The sequence below is a fragment of the Zonotrichia leucophrys genome, chromosome 25 (genome assembly GCF_028769735.1).
Source record: "Zonotrichia leucophrys gambelii isolate GWCS_2022_RI chromosome 25, RI_Zleu_2.0, whole genome shotgun sequence".
In the NCBI taxonomy this organism is placed as follows: Eukaryota; Metazoa; Chordata; class Aves; order Passeriformes; family Passerellidae; genus Zonotrichia; species Zonotrichia leucophrys.
The window spans coordinates 2,282,160-2,308,023 of NC_088194.1; the positions used below are offsets into that span (position 1 = coordinate 2,282,160).

Below are 25,864 nucleotides of genomic sequence, written 5' to 3' on the forward strand. Positions count from 1 at the left end.
GTTGTATAGCACCAAAGGGTTGATGTGCTCCATCACAGAAATGACTCAGCCTGTGTGTCCATGTCCTCAGCAGCACCGTGTGAGTCGCCCTGGCTGCCACCGTTGATCCAGAACCTTCTCCTCATCCAGGGCACTGGTAAAAAGAAAAAAAAACCAACTTGCTTTTGCTGCTTTTGCCCTTCTGTGTGCAGCACACCCGGCTGAAAGCAGCGAAGCAAAGTCCAGTGCGGGCCGGGCTGAGAGAACCCAGCCCTGAGGATTTGGGAGCTGCCCCCAGGGCTGGCCATGAGGCTGCTGCTGGTGCTGGGACCCTCCTGGTGGCACTGGGACCCTCCTGGTGGCACTGGGACCCTCCTGGTGGCATTGGGACACACCTGGTGGCTGCTCATGGCATTGAGACACTCCTGGTGCCATTGGGACACACCTGGTGGCACTGGGACACTCCTGGGGACACGGCCTGACTGTGGCATTGGGACACTCCTGGTGGCACTGGGACACTCCTGGTGGCACTGGGACACTCCTGGTGGCACTGGGACACTCCTGGTGGCATTGGGACACACCTGGTGCCATTGGGACACTCCTGGTGGCATTGGGACACACCTGGTGGCACTGGGACACTCCTGGTGGCATTGGGACACACCTGGTGGCTGGTCATGGCATTGGGACACACCTGGTGGCACTGGGACACTCCTGGTGGCATTGGGACACTCCTGGGGACACGGCCTGACTGTGGCACTGGGACACACCTGGTGGCATTGGGACACACCTGGTGGCATTGGGACACTCCTGGTGGCATTGGGACACACCTGGTGGCATTGGGACACTCCTGGTGGCACTGGGACACACCTGGGGACACGGCCTGACTGTGGCATTGGGACACTCCTGGTGGCATTGGGACACTCCTGGTGGCACTGGGACACTCCTGGTGGCTGCTCATGGCACTGGGACACACCTGGTGGCATTGGGACACACCTGGTGTTGGGACACACCTGGTGCCATTGAGACACTCCTGGTGGCACTGGGACCCTCCTGGTGGCATTGGGACCCTCCTGGTGGCACTGGGACACACCTGGTGGCACTGGGACCCTCCTGGTGAAGGCCCAGCTGAGGCTGAAGTCTCAGCCCAGCCCTGCACCAACCTGGCTGTGTGGGGCAGGCCAGTAACCTGTCCCCAGGCCAGAGGAAAGAGAGCTTTGCTTGGGCTCTGTTGGTTTTTAAAAAATTTGCTTTTTTTCAGAGGCCGTTCAGCTCCTTTCAGTGGTTTCAATCACAAACCCAGCCAGCAGATTGGCTCTGCCCCACAGGGAACCAACCCCACAGCCCCTGGGCTCTTCCCCAGCTAAAAACCCAACAATGGGTTAAACCACGAGGGGAGATGAGAAAGAGTCAGGAGAATCCCAAATCAGCCCCAAATTGGGACTCCAAATCTGCCCCATTCTGGCTCTGTCCCCCTCCCAGGTCCCACCTCCAGCTCCTCAGGGCTCCAGGGATGGTTTTCCACACTCACCTTTGGATTTACAGAAGAGACATAAGGCAAAAAGCCCCAATAAAACAAACGATCCAGTTACAGCTGCAGCTACAGTTATGTCACCCGTGGATGAGGTACCTGGAAACGAAAGATTCAGGGGCAACAACTCAAAATAAATCTGGCTCTTCCTGGCATTGGGGCAGAGGGAATTTGGCCTCAAATCCCACCCTGATCCCTCATTCCAGGGGATCTCACTCCAAGCCAGGGCAGGGGCGGCGCTGGATGAGGACGAGCGGCTTGGTGGAGGCAGCAGCAGAATCCCAGAATCCCCAAACCCCAGAATCCCCAAACCCCAGAATCCCCAATCCCCGAATCCTCAAACCCCAGAATCCCCAAATCCCAGAATCCCCAAATCCCAGAATCCCCAATCCCTGAATCCCCAAATCCCAGAATTCCCCCCCAAATCCCAGAATCCCAAATCCCAGAATCCCCAAATCCCAGAATTCCCAAATCCCAGAATCCCCAAATCCCCGAATCCTCAAATCCCAGAATCCCCAAATCCCAGAATCCCCAAATCCCAGAATCCCCAAATTCCCAAATCCCACAGTTGTTGGGTGACAAAGGAACTCTGGAGATCTCCCAGCTCTGCCAGGACAGGGTCACCCAGAGCAGGGGACACGGCCAGGTGGGTTTGGGGTGGCTCCAGAGGGGACCCTCCATGGGAAGAGGTTCTCAAATGGAGGAGGAACTTCTTGGAGTTGGGTTTGTGGCCACCACTCCTTGTCCTGTCCCTGGCACCTCTGGGAAGAGCCTGGACATTCCCAACAAAGGGATTTTGGGAGGAGCTGGAGGGTGCTGGGCTGGGGCTCCCCAATCCCCCTTCCCAGCTGGGCATGGAAAAGCTGCCCCAGGCACTCGGGGACACTTGGGGACACTCAGGAGCACGGCTGGACATGGACAGGGGTGGCAGCTTACCTGTGCTGGGAGTGGTGATTGCTGGTGAGGAGAGAGAAAGGGACACGGGTCAGAGCTTCCCTCTGCATCTGAGCCACCGCTCCAGGGAGAGCCAGAGCCTGGAGAGTGGGATCAGCCCAACCCCAAATCCCAGCTTTTCCTGCTCTCAGGGATCAGGATCAGCCCATCCCAACCTTCCTGTCCCATCCCATCCCATCCCATCCCATCCCATCCCATCCCATCCCATCCCATCCCATCCCATCCCATCCCATCCCATCCCATCCCCAACATTCCCATGTTTCTCAGGGGATCGAGATCAGCCCATCCCGACCCCAACATTCCCGTCTTTCTCAGGGGAGTGGGATCACCCATCCCACCTTTCCCTTCACCTTTCCATGGCTCTTACAGGAGGCAGGATCAGCCCATCCCAACCCCAAATCCCAGTTTTTCCTGCTCTCAGGGAATTGGGATCAGCCCATCCCAACCCCAACCTTCCCATCCCATCCCATCCCCAATATTCCCATGTTTCTCAGGGAAGCGGGATCAGCCCATCCCAATCTCAGCATTCCCATCCCAACCCCAACCCTCTCCTGTTTCTCAGGCAATCTGGATCAGCCCATCCCAACCCCAAATCCCAGCTTTTCCTGCTCTCAGGGGATTGGGATCAGCCCATCCCAACCCCAACCTTCCCATCCCATCCCATCCCATCCCAACCCCAACATTCCTGTGTTCTTCAGGGGATCGGGATCAGCCCATCCCAACCCCAACATTGCCGTGTTTCTCAGGGGATCAGGATCAGCACATCCCAACCCCAACACTGCCGTGTTCTCAGGGAATTGAGATCAGCCCATCCCAACCCCAAATCCCAGCTTTTCCTGCTCTCAGAGGATCAGGATCAGCCCATCCCAACCCCAACACTGCCGTGTTTCTCAGGGGATCAGGATCAGCCCACCCCACCTTTCCCCTGCCTGTCCCCAGCTCTCACCTGCACAGAGCATCACGAGGTTGGCGACAGGGACGCTCCTGCTGCTGACGGCGTTCCGTGCCGTGCACGTCAGTGGCTGCCTCATATCCAAGAGTGATTTATTCACCAGCAGCATGGGGCCCTCAGCCAACAGCTGATCCCCCGCCCTCCAGCTGTAGGAGACATTCCCGAGGTCGGTGCTGTTCACCAGGTTGGTGCCAGACAGGGAGCACTGCAGGTAGTGGTGGCAGCTCCCGTGCGAGCAGTTGTGGGCCTCACAGGTCAACGTGAGCTCTGCCAGTTTGCCTAGGGGGAACAGGGGGTGTCACAAACCTCTCTTTCAGAGTAAACCCCCCTAAATGAGCCTGCTTGGTCGTATCCTATGCAAGTTGTTACAGTTCCCAAGGGGACTGGGTGCTAGAAGCCAGCTCGCTCTCAGACCAAGGCCGCGGGTTAGCCCCTAGCAAGCAGGGAGATATTCAGCTCTTAGTGATCAGGCAGCTCTTGTGATTTCAGCTTTGCTTGCTAGGTAGCTTTTCCCTTGGCCTAAGGCTCCAGCAGAGGGTAGAGAGAGGAGAAGCAGAAGATGCTGGCTGTTCCACGAGTGTGGCTTTATTGTAGGGGTCCCTGAGGGGTCTCAGCTCTTCTTCTTCCGAGTTAGCAGGGGTACAGTGTGCTACTTTTATACCCTTGGCCTGGATCTAATCCTGACCAATGGCAAAGGTGTTAGAGTGACCATAAGTGACCAATAGTAGGGTTTAACACAATATTGCCTTACATGGCTATAGGGATAAGGTACAAGGCGGATGTCCCTGGAGACAGGAAACTTCTTTGCCGCTGTGTCAGCATTCTATTCTCCAAGGGGCCCTGGCTAAACCTGAGGGGTTTACTACACCCCCCCCCCCCAAAACAGCACTAAAAGCACCTACTGAACACGTGGAGAGTGAAGATGTATGCTTTTCCGTTGATTTTTGCAAAGTACTTCCCGGCATCCTCCATCCTCAGTGGGGCCACCGTGAGCGCGTGGCCTTTCTCAGACACGTAACAATGGGGTTTGTATTTGTTGTCGTGAAAACCGTCAATAGAAGTCCCATTAGAATCCACAATCACGATGACTTTATCCCCAAAACACCAGAGCACTGCGTTTTCATCTGTGGTGTTGACGTGGAAGGTCACGGACTCGCCCGGGGCCCCGATCACCACCGTGATGTTGCTGGCAGAGGAGACAAAGTGGAGAGAGAACTTGGGATGGAGGTCAGTTGAAGAAGGGATGAAGGTGGGTTGGAGGTGGGTTGGAGGTGGGATGAAGTGGCTGAACCCAGAGGATGAAGCCCATCAGGGCTGGGGGTGTTTGAGGGCTCATGGGGGGCTCATGGAAGGGTCCCTGGGTGAAGGAAGAGCACGAGGCCACCCCCAGGCCGAGCCCCCTGAGCCTCGTGCCAAGGATGGAGCCCGGAGGGGACCTGAGAGGGAAAGGGGAACGAGGATTTGGGGATGGGAGGGTCAGGAAGGGTCACTGAGCAGGACAGGGAGCTCCTGGTCAGACCTGCAGCTGCTCCTCGGAGGAGAATTTGGGAATCGTGGAAAGGTTTGGGTTGGGAGGGACCCAAAACTCTTCTCATTCCACTCCCCTAAAATCCCCAAACCTTCCCCCAGCCCTGCCCAGCCCGGCCCTGGACACTGCCAGGGGTGCCTGGGGCAGCTCCACCACGGCTTCTCCACAGGGAAGGGAACCTTGAAACTGGGAATGGAGCCAATTCCCACTGACCCCAACCCAGCACAGCTCCAAGGCCACGCTGCCCCTCCAGCCCAGCACAGCTGCCCATGGAGGGGATGCCCAGGGGATGCCCATGGGATGCCCAGGGGATGCCCAGACTCAAGGCAGGCTCCAGCTCCAGTTGGGCTCGGCCTTTGGGAGCTGCAAATTTTCTGTCTGTCTGTCCCACATCCCAGAACGTGCCCATGTTGGCAAGGAGGGGACAGAAACCCCTTCCCAGTGCTGCTGGGAGGCTGCCCAGGTGCCCATGGTGGGACACCCAAAACTCTTCTCATTCCACTCCCCTAAAATCCCCAAACCTTCCCCCAGCCCTGCCCAGCCCAGCCCGAGGTGCATGGGGCAGCTCCACCACGGCTTCTCCACAGGGAAGGGAACCTTGAAACTCTGGACTCACTACAAAAGAGGGGATGGATGTGGGATCTCAGCACCTCAGCACTGAGGTGTCACCGAGACCACCCTTGGGGGGCTCGGGAGTCCTGGAATGTTCCAGAAGTGTCTGGTGGCTGGACTTTGATCCTACACAGGAGATGACACCTGTATGAGGACAGGAGGGTTTCACCGGGGTGAATGGTGAAGGGATTGGTTAATTAGAGAGTGAAACACAGGGTTTAGGATTTCTGTACAGGGGGGTTTAGAGAAGTAAGATGGAGGAATTGGGGCGTGTCCTGTCCTTCTTCTTCTTCTCCTCCATCTTCTGTGGTGATGGTGGCACTTTGGGATTGGTCATTACTAAAAGTGCACCGGGCAATAAGGGTGAAAGGTATTGGGGAAAAATGATAAATATTGTATACGCAACTTAGGGTATAAAGATAGGTGAGTGTGCTCATGGCTGGCTGCTGAGCAGAGCTCTGTCAGGCAGAGAGAAAATCTTTTAGATAAACAATTAATAAACACCGAGACCGAGAAAAGAACTGAAGCCTCTTCTGGCCCTTTGATACGTGGGCTGCCCCAAGGCCACCCCAGGCCTTTCCAGGCCACCCAAACAGCCGAAAACCGGACAGATGGAGAGGGGTTGGTTTCGGGTTTTGGGGGATTCTCCTCGTTTCTCTCACCTCGCACCGGCTGCAGCCACCTTGGTGGTCTCGTCTATTACGCAGCTCGCCTCGTACAGGCCTGGAAGGGACGAGATCCGTGCTCACTTTCAGAATTTTAATGGTTTGGTAACAAACTTTGACAAAATACAGCAAAGGACTGAACAACGGAAAAGCGCAGTCACGGGAATGAATGAATTTGTGTGCCCAGCCAATTTTCTTGTGGCATGCTGGACCCCTAGCCAAAACTTATTCTTACTCATATATGCATATTCTTACTCAGTGGTGCAGGATACTTTTTTTACTATTTATTTTTCAAGATCAGGGGATATTACACCACGCCATGCCCTCCACAGGAGCTGGCTTTATGTCCCTGGCAAGCCACGCTGAGCAGGGGCCTATGGGGATGTTATAGATACATATTATAACACAATATTGGCTTTTTGCAAGTGTTAAAATGGGTTTTATATGTGTGATGTGAATGTAACTTTGTTATTAAGATGTAGTTTTTATTTCTGCTGTTAATTAAGCTCAGTGAAACAGATGATTTAAGGATGCTTAATTGTTAAAATGCCTGTTTGGATGGGATAACAACCAATGCACACAGGATGAGGGCACCTGTACAGATCTGCCATCCATCAGCACTCACCTGAAGGCAGCACAGGCCCAAAAACTGGAGGGGAGGATGGTTTAAAACCACAACCAAGAAAATGCGTGCTTTAAAAAGGGAGACCCAAGGAGGGGACCACATAAAATAGCTCCTGGAAAATGTGAACTAGTTCATGGGTCTGCATCAATCTTCCACAACAGACTGATGTAATTAAAAGGTATTTAAGGGGTATCCCTGAAGATAACAGCGTGCTCTTGGTTTAAAACCACAACCAAGAAAATGCGTGCTTTAAAAAGGGAGACCCAAGGAGGGGCCACATAAAATAGCTCCTGGAAAATGTGAACTAGTTCATGGGTCTGCATCAGTCTTCCACAACAGACTGATGTAATTAAAAGGTATTTAAGGGGTATCCCCGAAGATAACAGGGGATACCTGTTATTATGAGTGGCCATAATAACCTTTGCTCTAATAATAATAACCTTTATTATGATATTATTTATGATATTATCATAATAACCTTTATTATGAGTGGCCATAATAACCTTTGCTCTATGGTCCTTGTCACCTATTGCCCCTTACTAAACTTCTTCAATCCTCCCTCGAGTGAAAGGAATAAAACACAGGCAGTGCAGAGGAACCACATAAACACCAAGCTCAGCAAAGAAGAATCAAGGCAGAGATAAGGAGATACCTTTAGCTTTAGGCTGAAATCCTCTTGTAAGCTATGGAGAAAGGCTCTTTTTTCCCCCTACAAGGCATGAAGGAATAGGGAGGCGAAAGCGTTCAAATTGCAGATATCGAGCAAAACCTCTGTGCCAAAGCAAGCAGATGTTAGAGCAGCTGTGATCCCATGAGAAGCTTGAGCAGAGAAGGAGAGAAGAGTGATAAAAATCCAGTGCTCCTGGGAAGAAGATGATTTCAGAGACAGATAATGAAAATCTTTGCCTTTGAACAGCTCATCTGTCAGAAAAGTTCCCCAGAAGCTGACACGGCCCATAAACACAGCAGTGGGAAAAACTTACAGACAATGAGAGGGCTGGCACACTCATGGATTTCCCTGGGTGGAATCTGCTATAATCTCCATCCTGCTATTCGTGGAGAGCAGGGTTATCTCGTGGAGAAGTCCCCATAAAATTAACAAGAGGGACTTCTCTCCCTAAGTGAAATGAAGAAAGGCTGTTCTAGAGGTAGCAAACTGACTGGAAATTTTAAATTTTGCCTCTTTACATTCTCAGTGGGAAAGAAAAGGTTGTGGAGAGGCAAGCTGGAGAGGGGAAGTGTTCTAAAAGTTTTGTTCTGATTCTTATTACTCTTTCTTTTAGTTTACTGCTGATAAATTTTTCTTTATACCCTTTTGAACTTGTTTTACCTTTCTCCTAATCCTACATCACAACAAAAACCAAGCAGCCCTCGACCCCAAAAACCACAAAACCACCCCAAAATCTCCTCCCCATGGGACAAGGAGCACCCGGCACTCACTGGTTTGGTGGAGGAGGATGAGGATGGTGAGACGAGCAATCCAAAATATGTCCATGGATGTCCAGAAACAGAGAGGATTTGGGGCAGCAGCCCCCAAAAATGAGCACCACAAAGAGGAAGAGCACCTGGGTGGTTTTCCAGTGCCTGGGTGGAGGGGAGGTGGCTTTAGACGTGGTTTGTGACAAAAATGGAGCGTCAAGGAGGAGCAATTTACACTCAAATGTAAATTTGAGGCGTTAAAAAAAAACCCACTCTGTTTTCAAGGAAAAAGAAGGAAAATTTGAGGTGTTTAAAACAGAGCCCAACCCTGTTCCCAAGGAAAGATGAGGGTCAAGAGTGTCACCGTGGCCGTGTGTGACAAATGGCTCAGGGGTTGGAGAGCGTCATCCCAGAGAATGTCCTGGTGGGATCTCACCATTCCAGGTGGATTTCCACCATTCCAGAGATGAGAACCCTCCCACCCTCCTTTGGATGCAGCCCAGGACAAGGCCCAGGATCTCATCCCTTCCCTCCAGCGACCACACCATGCCCTTGGCTCACCAATTTAAGGAGGAAGGAGTTGTTTTTGTTATTTTCACAACTCCCCATTTCCAATTAACCATGTCATCCCATTTATACTGGGAATGGAGTTCTCCATCCCAGTTTACCCAACAGGGAACTGGTCCTGGCTCCATTTCCAGATTTGGGTTGGGATTTCTGGCTCCCTCAGCCTCAGCCACCTCTGGGACACAGGCAATGGATTGGGGCCTCCAGGGCATCCCTGAGGAGCAAGGCTGAGCCCAAATCCTGAAATGGTGTCATGGTTTGACCAGGAAGAAGTTGGGAATTCTGGGAAGCTGTGGTCAAACCAATGAAGGTTTTGAGTTTCATACTGACACCTGGTGTAGCCAGTGGGGTTTGGACACACCTCCGAGAATACACAGGGGTTAAAAGCAGGGCACTGCCCTGGCATTTCCTCTTTGGGCGGGCGAGGAGGTCAGATCTCTCTCCCCCGCCCGGCCCGCTGCTGCTGGGCGGGGGAGGGGACAGCCATGCGGTGAGGCCTGGGGCCTGGACAGAGGGGGCTTCGGGGGGGGCTCCAAGGATGGAAGGGTGGGGGAGCCCCAAGAGACATCGGGCAGCCAGCTCCCCTTCCCCCCCCCCCAGGAGAGCAGCCAGCCCCCCCTCCCCCCCCCCCCCCCCCCCCCCGGAGAGAGAGAGCCGGCGGCACCGAATGTGATGGCAGCCAGCCAGGAGGAGAAGGGGGGAGGGAGAGAGAGAGCCCGGCCGGCCGCAGCAGCAGCACGTGTGGGAGTATCATCTCCTCCCAGGACAGACAGAGACTGAAAACTTTTAACCCTTTCTTGCATGATTGGGGCCTTGCGAAAATGCTAATCCTCCTCGAAGCTGAATAAGAAGGGAGGTGAGAGATGATATGAGATAAGGACTTTGGCCCGGAGTTTGTGGAGATGATTGGATGGGGAGAGATGATTTGGAGTGGCCTGTTGGCTGGACTTTTTCTTGTAGCCATGGACTCAGTTGTTCCTGTGACACAGACTGCATTTAGGGGGAGGCAGTGCCTCAAAACCAGGAGGGTTCATTTGTGAGGACCCCCGGCCCCAGGGGGTTGGAAATATATGGGGGGGACAGTTGTCCCAAAAGCAGAGACTGTGCCTTTTTGGAGTGAGACAAGGCATCCTTGAAAGACCACCCTAAAAGCAGCTCTGATCCATGTCTCGGTGGTGAGAGCACTGAGCATGGAAGGAAGATGTCACAAGCGGCAAATGGACTTTCCGGGCGGTGCCGGAGTGACAGGGAAGCACACGAGGGTCTCAGTGTATCTCCACGAGAAGCCTATGGAACAAGAAGGACTCCTTTCCCTCTTCATGAACTGCAGTTTGAGTATACTAAAGTGTGTGGCCGGACTGGGCAGTTGGTATTTTTGAGAGAATGTATTGGATTGGGAAAGTCAGGGAGTGGGGAGGAGGAAAAGTGGTTTTTGTAAGGTTTTCAATTTTTTTTTTCTTTTTTTCCTTATAGTCTTTCCTATTTTTTTTCCTGTAGTTTTAGGTAATAAAGTGTTATTTATGTTTAAGTTAGAGCCTGTTTTGCTTATTCCTGGTCACATCTCACAGCAGACACCAGGGTGAGGCATTTTCATGGGGGCACTGGCTCTGTGCCAGGCTCAAACCATGACAAATGGTTTGGGTGGGAAGGGGCCTTAAAGCTCCCACAAGCCCAGGCTGCTCCAAGCCCTGTCCAGCCTGGCCTTGGACACTCCCAGGGATGGGAAATCCATGGAATAACCTGGGCCAGGCCCTCACAGGGAACAATTCCACCCCAAATCCAACCCAAATTCCCCCCCTGACCCCACTCCCCTCATCTGGGCCCTCATCCCTTGGGAAAATTCTCCCTCCATTTTTCCTGAAGCCCCTTCAGGTCCTGCCAGGCCTGGCCTTGGACACTCCTAGGGATGGGAAATCCATGGAAAAACCTGGGCCAGGGAAGGGTTGATCCCTAAAATCCCATCTAAAGCAGCCCATGGAATCCTGGAATGGTTTAGGGTGGAAAGGAACCTGAAATACCAAAAAATCCCACCCCAGTTCCATGGGCAGGGTCCTTCCCCTATCCCAGGTGGTTCCAGCCTGGCCTTGGACACTTCCAGGGATGAAAATCCACGGAATAACCTGGGTCAGGCCCTCACAGGGAACAATTCTACTCCAAATCCAACCCAAATTCCTCCTCATCTGGGCCCTCATCCCTTGGGAAAATTCTCCCTCCATTTTTCCTGAAGCCCCTTCAGGTCCTGCCAGGCCACAGCGAGGTCCCCCCACAACTTCTCCTCTCTGCTCTGAGATCTCCCTGCCCGGGGGTCGCTGCTGCAGCAATTCGGGAATTGCGGGAAAAGCCGAGGCGGCGAGAGGGGCTCGGGGGGGATGGAGAGGGGTTGGCTGCGGGATTTGGGGGTTTCTCACCTGGCGGCGGCCGGAGCCGCCTTGGTGGCCCTGCCTCTTATGCTGCTCTCCGTACGAGGTCCACAAACCTTCCAAAATTAGAAAGGTTTGGTAAACGGACAAAATACAGCAAAGGATTGAAATAAGGGAAATGGACGAGTCGCATCCGCCCCCCCCCCGGTCCCCGTCCGGACCCCAGCCCCGGCCCGCGGCCATGCCTGGGGTCCCTCCCTTCCGCACGCTCTGTGAACCGCGCCAGGGCTCCCCTCAGTGCCCCCCGCCTCAGCGCGACCGCTCCGCCACACCTGCCGGCTCTGCCTCGCCTATGACGGAGATGAGGAGAGCTGGGAACACCCTCCACCAGGCCCCGCACGCTCTTCCGGCCTGTTAGGCCCCGTACACGCTCCTCCTCTGGTGGCTGCACATGACCGGCCTACGTCCCGCCCTTGGAGGGCCGAGACTCGGCGCGACACCGTCCCCTCAGCGCTATGCCCTCCCCTCAGCCTCGTCCCTCCCTATGCTCAGGTTAACCCTTTAGGAGCTCTGTTCAAAGGCAGCCCTCTCCAAATTCTTTCTCAAAACACGGGAGAAAGGCTATTAATATAACAAACAAAAAGATGACGGGATTGGTGTATTTCTGCTGAAAGAGCCGGCGCGGCCGCAGCCGTGCTAGGAGGGAGGACTGGCCGGGGCGTGCGGGCGGGCTGGCAGAAGGCGGAGAGCGACGCTGGGCGGTGGCGGGAGGCCGGAGGAGCGGTGTAGGGACCATGGCCAGCGGTGGTGTTATGAACAAAAATTCGGTTAATATTTTTTTGTGAGAAAAAGTTACAAAAAGGCAGCCAGATCTCTGTCCCTGCCAAGGTTCTGTGTGTTTTGTTATTGTAATCACGGGTCGTTGTAGCTTATCGCCCCTTTTGTATTAGTAAAAGCCCTGGCTAGGGCGAGGTAATGGCCCTTCCCCGAGGCTAAGGTGTTCTTTTCCCAGCATAGTGAAGACACCTGAGAGGGTGGGGGGGGTTATGCAAAGTGACTCCAAGACCAGCATGCTTTGTGGGACCCCGACTCCAAACCCACGGAGAAAACCCCAAAACCAACGAGCCACCCAAGAGTTGAGAGACTGGAGTGATGTCTGGACATGAGGAGCCGAGTGCTGAGCCTGCAGAGATGCGGAGTCCCTCTCGCCCTGACCATGGGAGTCGTCCCGACGCCGGGACCCAGTGGGAGAGAGCCAGGGAAACCAAGATCAGACAGCCACACCATGCCCGGGTCCCCGAGCTCTGCCTCTGGTGGACAGAGCTGCGCATTCCTCCTCCTATGAGTCACCCTGGGACACCCGACGGGGACTGCAGCCCTCCTGGGACACCATCCTGAGCTGATCACTTTTAATAAAGGCATTAAAAAGGAGAAGAAGTCTCCTGGCCCTGTTTGTTTCAGTGGGAGCTCGTAAGCTGGGCTGGGGGCTCTGCTGGGCCGGCGAGAGGGGCTCGGGTAGGGATGGAGAGGGGTTGGCTGCGGGTTTTGGGGGTTTCTCCTCGCTTCTCTCACACCGGCCGGAGCCGCCTTTGTGGTCCTGCCTCTTATGCTGAGACTCTCCATACGAGGTCCACAAACCTTCCAAAATTAGAAAGGTTTGGTAAACGGACAAAATACAGCAAAGGACTGAAAAACGGGAAAGCGCAGAGCTATGGCAGAGGGAGGATGTCGCGCCCGACTGCTTTCCTCCAGCATCCACCTGCCCTAGACCACAGCCCCGGCCCCGGCGGTGAATCTGCCTGGTCCGCGGCCACGCCTGGGGTCCCTCCCTTCCGCACGCTCTATGAACGGCGCCAGGGCTCCCCTCAGTGCCCCCCGCCTCAGCGCGACCGCTCCCCCATACCTGCCTGCTCTGCCCTGCCCGTGCCGGAGATGGGGAGCGCTGGGAAGCGCTAGCACCAGGCCGCGGCGCGGGTCCCGGTCTTCCCGTGCTCCGGCCGGACAGGCCTGGCGGTCCCATGTAAGCTTGGAGGGCCGAGACTTGGCGCGATGCCTTCCCCTCAGCGCTAAGCCCCCTCCTCAGCCCCGTCCCGCCCTGAGCTCCGGTCCCTACTAACTACGTGAGCGCTCAGGTTAACCCTTTAGGAGCTCAGTTCAAAGGCAGCCCTCTCCAAATTCTTTTTCAAAACACGGGAGAAAGGCTATTAATATAACAAATAAAAAGATCACGGGATTGGTGTATTTTCGCTAAAAGAGCCGGGGCGGCCGGGCTGGCAGGAGCGGGAGAGCAGCCCCGGGCCGTGCCGCAGCGGCCCGGCCAGCGGGGATGACCCCGGGCGGTGGCGGAGCGGGCCCGGCCAGCGGGGATGACCCCGGGCGGTGGCGGAGCGGCCCGGCCAGCGGGGATGACCCCGGGCGGTGGCGGAGCGGCCCGGCCAGCGGGGATGACCCCGGGCGGTGGCGGGAGACCGGAGGAGCGGCGTGGGGCTGCTGTGGGGAGGGGGCACGGCGAGCGATGGGCGAGCGATGGGCGAGTCGGCAGCTGGGCCGCGGCGCGCAGCTTGCAAGCGGGCTGGCGCGACTGCGGCCTGGCGGGGAGGAGCGGCAGTGCCCGAGCGCCGGGACCGGGAAACCGAGCTGGAGCGGCGGCAGCACGGGGTGGATTGGCGATCTGGGGCGCCCCATGTCCCGGCCACAGGTCCCCAAACAGAAAAGGAGACCCAGAACTGCGCTGAAACGCCGCCAGAGAGGCGGGGGGGGAGGCAGGGATGGCCCGGTTCAGGCACGGTAACTTACACAAAGAGCTCTGCCGCCGAGACAGACATTCTCGGTAGAGCGGCAGAGACGGCGAAGACGCAGCAGCGGCGGACGCAGACTGGACTTCTGCCATCGCCGGCGCTGAGTCATGTTGGGGAGTTGAACCGGGAGGTTTGAGAAAAGCCGGAGCTGCCCCGTAATGGCGGCCATGGCTGCGAACTGGAATTCGTTGCCTCAATTACGGACGTAATGTGCTCCTGGCGAGGGTGGCGCTGCTCGTAAGGGCGGAAGCGGGGACGGGACCGCCATGAAAGTGAAACCGCGGCTGGAACCGCGGTAGCCGGGGCAGCACGGACTAACGAGAGGGCGGGAGCGGCCCTGGGGTGCAGTGGGGCGGCCGGAACCGGGGGAACGGGTGCCGGGACCGTGAGGGCGACAGGGGGTGAGCGGGACAGCGGTGCCACATTTGTCTTCACAGAGAAAAGCAAGGCGCGGTTCTTCCTGTGAAAAATGCGTGTATTTTATTTTGGCAAATATTAAAGTGAATATTATATGTGTTGTGTTAGAAAGCCATGCTGTGTTAATTCCCTTTAGTAGTGTGTTAAATATAGTTTTAGGTTGTAAAAAAAATGTTAAAATAGAAATGATGCTACATAGGATACTTTTTTAAAGAAAGGACTCGCAGCGAGATAGCAGCCACAGGACACCTGAATCTTTCAGAGAAAAATAATTTATTGCTCTCTTATCAGAAGAAACTAAATTCTTCCCACTTCAAAGGCGCTGTTAGGATTCAGAGGAAGAAGTTGACACTGACCAGACAGAATTCTGTATTGGAATGGAATTTATGCATCATGTATAAAGTTATGAATATGCAACAGGTAATTGTTTTTAAGGGTTAATCCTCAGAAAAAGGTACCCGGACATCGGTAACCTTTTATATTTGTTGTCTCATATTGTCTTAATTTCAATTGCCCAAATTAATATTACTCTAATTGTATTACTCTTTTTATAACCATTTTATTACTATTAAACTTTTAAAATTAAAAAAAAAAAATTGCCCTGGGTTCTGCCCCAACTAAAAACCCAACAATCCATTAAACCATGAGGGGAGATGAGCTGGAGTCAAGAGAACCAAAATCAGCCCCAAATCAGCCCAAATTCCACCCAAATCAGCCCCAAACCACCCCCACTCTGGCTCTGTCCCTCTCCCAGGTCCCACCTCCTGCTCCCCAGGTTTCCAGAGATGGTTTTTCACACTCACATTTATATTTACAGTAGGACACGAGGAAAATCGATAAAAGCGACGCGATTTCAACCCCGGCTACGACGCCGATCCTGATCCAGCTGCCAGAGTGGGCACCTGGAAAGAGAAAATCCAGCTGAAACAACCCAAAATGAACCTGGCTCTTCCTGGCATTGGGGCAGAGGGGATTTGGCCCCAAATCCCACCCCGATCCCTCATTCCAGGGGATCTCACTCCAAGCCAGGGCAGAGGCGGCGCTGGACGAGGATGAGCAGCTTGGTGGAGGCAGCAGCAGAATCCCAGAATCCCCAAATCACTTGGGGACACTTGGGGACACTTGGGGACACTCGGGAATGTGGCTGGACATGGACAGGGGTGGCAGCTTACCTGGGCTGGGAGTGGTGATTGCTGGTGAGGAGAGAGAAAGGGACACGGGTCAGAGCTGCCCTCTGCATCTGAGCCACCGCTCCAGGGAGAGCCAGAGCCTGGAGAGTGGGATCAGCCCATCCCCAAATCCCAGCTTTTCCTGCTCTCAGGGAATTGGGATGAGCCCATTCCAACCCCAAATCCCAGCTTTTCCTGCTCTCAGGGATCAGGATCAGCCCATCCCAACCTTCCTGTCCCATCCCATCCCATCCCATCCCATCCCATCCCATCCCATCCCATCCCATCCCAAACCCAACATTCCCATGTTTCTCAGGGGAGCGGGATCAGCCCATCCCAACTCCAACCCTCTCTTGTTCCTCAGGGGATCGGGATCAGCCCATCCCAACCCCAAATCCCAATGTTCCCATTGCCCTCAAGGGAATCTGGATCAGCACATCCCAACCCCAAATCCCAGCTTTTTCTGCTCTCAGGGGATTGGGATCAGCCCATTCCAACCCCAACATTCCCATTCCCAGCCCATCCCATCTCCAACCCTCTCTTGTTCCTCAGGGGATCGGGATCAGCCCATCCCAACCCCAAATCCCAATGTTCCCATGGCTCTCAAGGGAATCTGGATCCCAACCCCAAATCCCAGCTTTTCCTGCTCTCAGGGATCAGGATCAGCCAACCCCACCTTTCCCCACCTGTCCCCAGCTCTCACCTGCGCAGAGCTGCCCCAGGTTGGTGACGGTGACGTTCCTGCTGCTGACGGCGTTCCGTGCCGTGCACGTCACCGGCTCCAGCCCATCCTGGGATGTTTCATTCACCTGCAGCACCACGGAGCTCCCGTTCCACGTCTGATCTCCCACATTCCAGGTGTAGAAAACATTCCCAAAGCCGGCGCCGGGCACGGAGCAGCGCAGGGAGGAGCTGCAGCTTCCACCCGAGCAGTTCTGGGCCTCGCAGGTCACCGTGGGCTCTGCCAGCTCCCCTGGGGACATCGCGGTGTCACAAACCTCTCTTTTAGTGTGAAACACCCCAAAACAGCACTGAAAGCACCCCAAAACAGCACTGAAAGCACCCCCAAAACAGCACTGAAAGCACCCCCAAAATGGCATTAAAAGAAAGCCCAAAACAGCACTAAAAGCACCCCAAAACAGCACTGAAAGCACCCCCAAAATGGCATTAAAAGCACCCCAAAATGGCACTGAAAGCACCCCAAAACAGCACTGAAAGCACCCCCAAACAGCACTGAAAGCACCCCAAAACAGCACAGAAAGCACCCCAAAAATGGCATTAAAAGCACCCCAAAATGGCATTAAAAGCACCCCAAAACAGCACTGAAAGCACCCCAAAACAGCACAGAGAGCACCCCAAAACAGCATAGAGAGCACCCCCAAAATGGCATTAAAAGCACCCCAAAACAGCACTGAAAGCACCCCAAAACAGCACTGAAAGCACCCCAAAACAGCACAGAAAGCACCCCAAAACAGCACTGAAAGCACCCCGAAAACAGAACTAAAAGCACCCCAAAACAGTGCCCAAAACAGCACAGAAAGCACCCCCAAAATGGCATTAAAAGCACCCCAAAACAGCATTGAGAGAACCCCCAAAACAGCACTGAAAGCACCCCCAAAACAGCACTAAAAGCACCCCAAAAATGGCATTAAAAGCACCCCAAAATGGCATTAAAAGCACCCCAAAACAGCACTGAAAGCACCCCCAAAACAGCACTGAAAGCACCCCCAAAACAGCACTGAAAGCACCCCAAAACAGCACTGAAAGCACCCAAAATGGCATTAAAAGCACCCCAAAACAGCACTGAAAGCACCCCAAAACAGCACTGAAAGCACCCCAAAACAGCACTAAAAGCACCCCAAAACAGCACTGAAAGCACCCCAAAACAGCACTGAAAGCACCCCAAAACAGCACTAAAAGCACCCCAAAACAGCACTAAAAGCACCCCAAAAATGGCATTAAAAGCACCCCAAAACAGCATTAAAAGCACCCCAAAAATGGCATTAAAAGCACCTACGGAACACCTGCAGGGTGAAGGTGGATTTTTTATCCCCGATGGTCACCGAGTAGGTGCCGGCATCCTCCACCCTCAGCCGGCGGATGCTGAGCGCGTGCCCGTTCTCGCAGGCGGCAAAACGGGTTTTGAATTTGTCTTCGAAAAATATGAGCCGAGGAGGGCTCCTGAACACCACGGTCACGATGGGATCGCTCCCAAAGCTCCAGAGGGCCACGCTGCTGTCGGGGTTGTGGCTGCGGAAGGTGACAGAGCCGCCCACGGCACCGATCAGCTCCCTGGTGTCGCTGGAGCTCGCTGGGGAGAGAAAATGGGGAGAGAACTTGGGATGAGGGTGGGGTGAGGGTGGGATGAAGGTGGGATGAAGGTGGGGTGAAGGTGGGATGAAGGTGGGGTGAAGGTGGGGTGAAGGTGGGATCAAGGTGGGATCAAGGTGGGACTGAGGTGGGATGAAGGTGGGGTGAAGGTGGGATGAAGGGTGGGATGAAGGTGGGATGAGGGTGGGATGAGGGTGGGATGAAGGTGGGATGAAGGTGGGACTGAGGTGGGATGAAGGTGGGATGAGGGTGGGATGAAGGAGGGATGAAGGTGGGGTGAAGGTGGGATGGATGTGGGATGGAGGTGGGGTGAAGGTGGGATGAGGGTGGGATGAAGGTGGGATGAAGGTGGGGTGAGGGTGGGATGAGGGTGGGATGAAGGTGGGGTGAAGGTGGGATGAAGGTGGGATGAGGGTGGGATGAAGGAGGGATGAAGGTGGGATGAAGGTGGGATGAAGGTGGGATGAAGGTGGGATGAGGGTGGGATGAAGGTGGGATGAAGGTGGGATGAAGGTGGGATGAAGGTGGGGTGAAGGTGGGATGAAGGTGGGATGAAGGTGGGATGAGGGTGGGTGAGGGTGGGTGAAGGTGGGTGAAGTGGGATGAAGAGGGATGAAGGTGGGGTGAAGGTGGGATCAAGGTGGGATGAAGGTGGGTGAAGGTGGGGTGAAAGTGGGATGAAGGTGGGATGAAGGAGGGATGAGGTGGGATGAAGGTGGGATGAAGGTGGGGTGAAGGTGGGATCAAGGTGGGATCAAGGTGGGACTCAGGTGGGATGAAGGTGGGATGAAGGTGGGTGAAGGAGGGATGAAGGTGGGTGAAGGTGGGATGAGGGGGGTGAAGGTGGGGTGAAGGTGGGATGAAAGAGGGATGAGGGTGGGATGAGGGTGGGATGAGGAGTGGGGTGAAGGTGGGATCAAGGGAACTGAGGTGGATGAAGGTGGGGTGAAGGTGGGATGAAGGCGGGATGAGGGTGGGATGAGGGTGGGGTGAGGATGGGATAGGGTGGGACTGAGGTGGAGTGAAGGTGGGATGAGGTGGGATGAAGGTGGGATGAAGGTGGGGATGAAGGTGGGACTGAGGTGGGATGAAGGGGACTGAGGTGGATGAAGGTGGGATGAGGGTGGGGTGAAGGAGGGATGAAGGAGGGATGAGGGTGGGATGAGGATGGATCAAGGTGGGATGAAGGAGGGATGAGGGGGATGAAGGTGGGATGAGGTGGGGTGAAGGAGGGATGAAGGTGGGATGAATGGGATGAGGTGGGTGAAGGTGAAGGTGGGGTGAAGGAGGGATGAAGGTGGGGTGAAGGTGGGATGAGGGTGGGATGAAGGTGGGGTGAAGGTGGGATGAAGGTGGGGTGAAGGTGGGGTGAAGGTGGGATGAAGGTGGGATGAAGGTGGGGTGAAGGTGGGGTGAGGGTGGGATGAAGGTGGGATGAAGGAGGGGATGAGGGTGGGATGAAGGTGGGGTGAAGGTGGGATGAAAGAGGGATGAAGGTGGGATGAAGGTGGGATGAGGGTGGGGTGAAGGAGGGATGAAGGTGGGACTGAGGTGGGTGAGGGTGGGATCCAGGTGGGATCTCACCATTCCAGGTGGGTTCCCACCATTCCCGGGATGTGCACCAGAGATGGACACCAGAGATGGACACCAGAAATGGACACAGAGATGGACACAGAGATGGAACCCGGGGTGGACACAGAGATGGACACCAGAGAGAGACACCAAAGATGGACACAGAGATGGACACCAGACATGGGCATTAGAGGTGGACACCAGAGAAGGGCACCAGAAATGGACACCAGAGATGGAACTCGGGGATGGACAGAGAGATGGACACAGAGATGGGCACCAGAGATGGACACAGAGATGGACACCAGAGATGGACACCAGGGATGGACACAGAGATGGACACCAGGGATGGGCATCAGAGAGGGACACCAGAGATGGACACCAGACATGGGCATTAGAGGTGGACACCAGAGAAGGGCACCAGAAATGGACACCGGGGATGGACACAGAGATGGACACCAGAGATGGACACAGGGATGGACACCAGAGAGGGACACAGGGATGGGACACAGAGATGGACACAGAGATGGAACCCGGGGATGGACACAGAGATGGACACCAGACATGGACACCAGAGATGGACACAGAGATGGACACAGAGATGGACACAGAGATGGACCCCAGCCCTCCACCAGCAGGTTTCCATGCCAGCCCTGGATCCCAACACTGGGCACAAATCCACCCTGTGGAGCTGCTCTGGCGCTCCCACACAGCCCTCAACCCCAAAAACCACAAAACCACCCCAAAATCTCCTTCCCAAGAGACAAGGAACACCCGGCACTCACTGGTTTGGTGGAGGAGGATGAGGATGGCGAGACGAGGGATCCAAAACACGTCCATGGATGTCCAGAAGCAGAGAGGATTTGGGGTGCCAGCACCCAAAAACGAGCACCACAAAGAGGAAGCAGAAAAGTGCCCGGGTGGTTTTTCAGTGCCTGGGTGCAGGGCAGGGCTTTGGATGTGGTTTGTGACAAAAATGACGCGTGGAGGAAAGGCGATTCTCGCTTCAGTGAAAATTTGAGGCGTTGAAAAGAAACCAAACCCAACTCCAATGCCCAGCAAGATGAGGGTGGCTGTGGGGACAGAGAGTGTCACCGTGGCCGTGGGTGACAAATGGCTCAGGTGCTGGAGAGCGTCATCCCAGAGAATGTCCTGGTGCCCATGGAATTGGTGCCCACGGAATTGGTGCCCACGGAATTGGTGCCCATGGATTGGGGTCTCCAGGGCATCCCTGAGGAGCGAGGCTGAGCCCAAATCATGGAATGGTTTGGGTGGGAAGGGACCTGAAATCCCCAAAAAATCCCCAAAAATGGGGCAGAGTCCTTCCCCTATCCCAGGTGGGTCCAGCCTGGCTTTGAAAACTTCCAGGGATGGGAAATCCATGGAAAAACCTGGGCCAGGGAAGGATTGATCCCTAAAATCCCATCTAAAATCCCTAAAATCCCATCTAAAATCCCTAAAATTCCATTCCATGGAATCCTGGAATGGTTTGGGATGGAAAAGGGACCTGAAATCCCAAAAAATCCCAAAAAATCCCCAAAAATGGGGCAGAGTCCTTCCCCTATCCCAGGTGGGTCCAGCCTGGCCTTGGACACTTCCAGGGATGGGAAATCCATGGAAAAACCTGGGCCAGGGAAGGGTTGATCCCTAAAATCCCATCTAAAATCCCTAAAATTCCTAAATTTTGGGGCTGATTTCCATCACTTTACCCCCTGATTTTGGGTGATTTCCATCACTTTACCCCCTGATTTTGGGGTGATTTCCATCACTTTGCCCCCTGATTTTGGGGTGATTTCCATCATTTTACCCCCTGATTTTGGGGCTGATTTCCATCACTTTGCCCCCTGATTTTGGGGCTGATTTCCATCATTTTCCCCTGATTTTGGGGCTGATTTCCATCACTTTACCCCCTGAATTTTGGGCTGATTTCCATCACTTTGCCCCCTGATTTTGGGCTGATTTCCATCACTTTACCCCTGATTTTGGGCTGATTTCCATCACTTTACCCCCTGATTTTGGGGTGATTTCCATCACTTTGCCCCCTGATTTTGGGCTGATTTTTATCACTTTACCCCCTGAATTTTGGGCTGATTTCCATCACTTTTCCCCCTGATTTTGGGGCTGATTTCCATCACTTTACCCCCCTGAATTTGGGGTTTATTTCCATCATTTTACCCCCTGATTTTGGGCTGATTTCCATCACTTTACCCCCTGATTTTGGGCTGATTTCCATCATTTGCCCCCCGATTTTGGGGCGCATTTTTGCCACCACTGTACTCAAATTCCGGGTCTGAATTTTGTCACTTCACCACCAGATTTGGAGGCTGAATTTGTCACCTCTGTCACCTGATTTTGGTGTGGGCTGCAGGACAGGAAACAAAGGGCAGGAAATGGCTCTGAGTTTTTTTATTTGCTTTATTTGAGCTAAAAACCCCACTGGGGGATGGATGTGGCACCAGGAAAAAAAAAAAAACCTAAAATCTCTTTTTAAGGGGACAGAAATATCTTGAATATTCATAGAAAATCTGCAATATCCAGAAAAATCTCCTGTCTAAAGGGGGATCCCATTAATCCATAGAAATATCTGCAATTTTAGCAGTTTTTGAACAATAACCAAGACTGATAGATAAAGGAAAAGATAATGGAAGTTATTCACTCATCAGAGGGCAAGAATATGGGCAGGGATTTTTATGGAGTTTTAATGAGATTTTGGGGGATTTTTGGGGAATTTTATTGGGATTTTTGGGGGATTTTATTGGGATTTTTATTGGGATTTTAGGGGTGATTTTGGGGGATTTTTATGGAGTTTTAATGGGATTTTTTGGGGTGATTTTGGGGGATTTTTATGGAGTTTTAATGAGATTGTTGGGGGGACATTTATGAAGCTCTAATGGGATTTTTGGGAGTGGTTTTGGGGGGATTTTTAGGGAGTTTGAATGGGATTTTTGAGGATGATTTAGGGGGGATTTTTATGGAGTTTTAATGAGATTTTTGGGGGTGATTTTGGGGGATTTTTATGGAGTTTTAATGGGATTTTTGAGGATGATTTTGGGGGATTTTAATGGAGTTTTAATGGGATTTTTGGGGGTGATTTCGGGGGGATTTTTATGGAGTTTTAATGGGATTTTTGGGGGTGAGTTTGGAGTATTTTTATCGAGTTTTAATGGGATTTTGGGGGTGATTTTGGGGGATTTTTATGGAGTTTGAATGGGATTTTTAGGATGATTTTGGGGGATTTTTATGGAGTTTTAATGGGATTTTTGGGGGGATTTTTATGGAGTTTTAATGGGATTTTTGGGGGGTTTTTATGGAGTTTTAATGGGATTTTTGGAGGTGATTTTCGGGGATTTTTATGGAGTTTTAATGAGATTTTTTGGGGTGATTTTGGGGGATTTTTATGGAGTTTTAATGGGATTTTTGGGGGTGATTTTTGGGGATTTTTATGGAGTTTTAATGGGATTTTGGGGGGATTTTAATGGAGTTTTAATGGGATTTTTGAGGATGATTTCGGGGGGATTTTTATGGGATTTTAATGGGATTTTTGGGGGGATTTTGGGGTCTCACCCCGTCCATCCCCCGCCTCTCCGGGGCTGTTGGGGCCGTTGGGGCAGCGCCGCTCGCGCCGGGGGCAGTTGGGGACATCTCGCGACAGCCGCTGCCCCCCCCCCCCCCCCGGCCGGGCCCGGCGACAATCGCGACATCCCCCGATGGCCGCACGCGACAGCCGCCCCTGCCCGGGATCCGCCTCCCTCCATCCCGGTGCCCCCCCGGGCTCCCGGGTCCCCCCCGGTGCCGCCTCGGTCCCTCCGGAGCCTCCCGGGCCCTCCCGGGTGCCCCGGGCTCGGCGGAGGCTCCGCAACAGCTCCGGGGCTCGGAGCCCGCCCGGGGAGCGCCGGGTGCGGGGTCGGGAACCGGGGAGGGAACCGGGGGGAACCGGGGAGGGGAACAGGGAGGGGAACCGGGGGACACCGGGAGGGGAACCGGGGACATCGGGGGGAACCGGGGAAGGGAACCGGGGGCACCGGGAACACCGGGGAGGGGAACCGGGGAGGGGAACCGGGGAGGGGAACCGAGGGAGAACCGAGGACACCGGGAGGGAACCGGGGACACCGGGGGGAACCGGGGAGGGGAACAGGGAGGGGAACCGGGGGACACCGGGAGGGGAACCGGGGACATCGGGGGGAACCGGGGAAGGGAACCGGGGAGGGGAACCGGGGGGAACCGGGGACACCGGGGAGGGACACCGGGGAAGGGAACGGGGGACACCGAGGGGAACCGGGGACACCGGGGAGGGGAACCGAGGGAGAACCGAGGACACTGGGGGGGAACCAGGGACACCGGGGGGAACCGGGGAAGGGAACCGGGAGGGGAACCGGAGACACCGAGGGGAAACGGGGGGCACCGGGGAAGGGAACAGGGGACACCGGGGAGGGGAACCGGGAACACCGGGAGGGAATCGGGGACACCGGGGGGGAACCGAGGGAGAATCGATGACACCGGGAGGGAACCGGGGACACCGAGGGGAACCGGGGAGGGGAACCGGGGACACCGAGGGGAACCGGGGAGGGGAACCGGGGACACCGGGGGGGAACCGGGGGGAACCGGGAGGGGAACCGGAGACACCGAGGGGAACCGGGGAGGGGAACCGGGGACACTGGGCACGGTTGGGAATGGGGGATTTGGGCACCGGGTGCGGGGTCTGGGGCACGGGGAGCACCGGGAGGGAAACCGGGGACACCGGGGGGCACCGGGCACGGTTGGGGATGGGGGATTTGGGGCACCCGGGGGTATTTTTGGGGGAATTGAGAGGGGTTTTGGGGTGATTTTAGGGGATTTTTGGGTTGATTCAGGGGGATTTGGGGCAGATTTGGGGGTGGGATTTAGGGGTGGTTTTGGGGCAATTATGGGTGGTTTTGGGGGTTTGGAGTGGATTTTTATGGGAATTTTGGGGCGGATTTTGGGGGGACTTTGAGGGAATTTTGGGGCGGATTTTTGAGGGACTTTGTGGGATTTTTGGGGGGTCTTTGCGGGAATTTTGGGGCGGATTTGGGGGGGACTTTCGGGTGGTTTTGGGGCAATTATGGGTGGTTTTGGGGATTTGATTTGGAGTGGATTTTTATGGGATTTTTGGGGCGGATTTTGGGGCAGATTTTGGGGGCACTTTCTGGGAATTTTGGGGCGGATTTTGGGAGGGACTTTGAGGGAATTTTGTGGGATTTTGAGGGAATTTTGGGGTGGATTTTGGGGGGGCTTTGTGGGATTTTTGGGGGCACTTTGCGGGAATTTTGGGGCGGATTTGGGGGGGACTTTCGGGTGGTTTTGGGGCAATTATGGATGGTTTTGGGGATTTGATTTGGGGTGGGTTTTTATGGGATTTTGGGGACGGATTTTTGGGGCACTTTGTGGGAATTTTGGGATGGATTATGAGGGAATTTTGGGTCAGATTTTGTGGAAATTTTGGGGTGGTTTTGGGGCAATTATGGGTGGTTTGGGGGATTTGATTTGGGGTGGATTTTTATGGGATTTTGGGGCGGATTTTGGGGGGACTTTGTGGAATTTTGGGGCGGATTTTGAGGAGACTTTGTGGGAATTTTGGGGGCTTTGAGGGTATTTTGGGGGCATTTGAGGGAATTTTGGGGGGATTTTGGGGACTTTGCGGGAATTTTGGGGCGGATTTGGGGGGGACATTGGGGTGGTTTTGGGGTAATTATGGGTGGTTTTGGGGATTTGATTTGGAGTGGATTTTTATGGGATTTTGGGGGCACTTTGTGGGATTTTTGGGGCTTATTTTGGGGGGACTTTGTGGGATTTTTGGGGGGACTTTGTGGGAATTTTGGGGCAGATTTTGAGGGCACTTTGAGGGAATATTGGGGCGGATTTTGGGGGCACTTTGTGGGAATTTTGGGGTGGATTTTGAGGGAATTTTGGGGCAGATTTTGGGGGCACTTTGAGGGAATTTTGGGGCGGATTTTGGGGGGATTTTGGGGTGTTTTTGGGGATTTGATTTGGGGTGGGTATTTAAGGGATTTTGGGGTGGATTTTGGGGAGACTTTGTGGGAATTTTGGGTGGATTTTGAGGGAATTTTGGGGGCACTTTGAGGGAATTTTGGGGCGGATTTTGGGGGCATTTTGAGGGAATTTTGGGGCGGATTTTGGGGGCACTTTGAGGGAATTTTAGGGTGGATTTTGGGGAGGCTTTGTGGGAATTTTGGGGGGGCTTTGGGGGGGCTTTGTGGGATTTTTGGGGGGACTTTGTGGGATTTTTGGGGCGGATTTTGGGGGGACTGAGGGAATTTTGGGGCGGATTTTGAGGGCACTTTCTGGAATTTTGGGGCGGATTTGGGGGGGCTTTGAGGGAATTTTGGGGCGGATTTTGAGGGCACTTTGTGGG

General features: G+C 54.4%; 2 protein-coding genes across 2 annotated transcripts; both read right to left on the minus strand.

The window, feature by feature from the left end:
• Nucleotides 1-1,587: 1,587 nt before the first annotated feature.
• Nucleotides 1,588-14,457, minus strand: LOC135457599 (uncharacterized). Its single transcript, XM_064732306.1, has 8 exons — nt 13,986-14,457; nt 11,238-11,305; nt 8,284-8,427; nt 6,216-6,276; nt 4,316-4,599; nt 3,408-3,692; nt 2,404-2,464; nt 1,588-1,606 (listed from the first exon to the last, which is right to left on the minus strand). The coding sequence occupies exons 3-8, from the start codon at nt 8,336-8,338 to the stop codon at nt 1,588-1,590; spliced, it is 765 nt and encodes a 254-aa protein (XP_064588376.1). The 5' UTR covers nt 8,339-8,427; nt 11,238-11,305; nt 13,986-14,457.
• A 3,119-nt stretch (nt 14,458-17,576) lies between these two features.
• On the minus strand, nt 17,577-20,325 carry LOC135457601 (SLAM family member 7-like). The gene is made up of 2 exons (XM_064732307.1): nt 20,259-20,325; nt 17,577-17,884 (listed from the first exon to the last, which is right to left on the minus strand). The coding sequence occupies exons 1-2, from the start codon at nt 20,311-20,313 to the stop codon at nt 17,577-17,579; spliced, it is 363 nt and encodes a 120-aa protein (XP_064588377.1). The 5' UTR covers nt 20,314-20,325.
• Between the last annotated feature and the right edge of the window lie 5,539 nt (nt 20,326-25,864).

Coding starts and splice junctions, on each gene's coding strand:
- LOC135457599 (XM_064732306.1), bottom strand. CDS start 8,338: ATGGACATATTTTGGATTGCTCGTCTCACCATCCTCATCCTCCTCCAC. Junction 6,277..8,283: donor CATCCTCCTCCACCAAACCA/GTGAGTGCCGGG, acceptor CGTCCCTTCCAG/GCCTGTACGAGGCGAGCTGC. Junction 4,600..6,215: donor GTGGCTGCAGCCGGTGCGAG/GTGAGAGAAACG, acceptor CTCCTCTGCCAG/CAACATCACGGTGGTGATCG.
- LOC135457601 (XM_064732307.1), bottom strand. CDS start 20,313: ATGGACGTGTTTTGGATCCCTCGTCTCGCCATCCTCATCCTCCTCCAC. Junction 17,885..20,258: donor CATCCTCCTCCACCAAACCA/GTGAGTGCCGGG, acceptor TTCTCTCCCCAG/CGAGCTCCAGCGACACCAGG.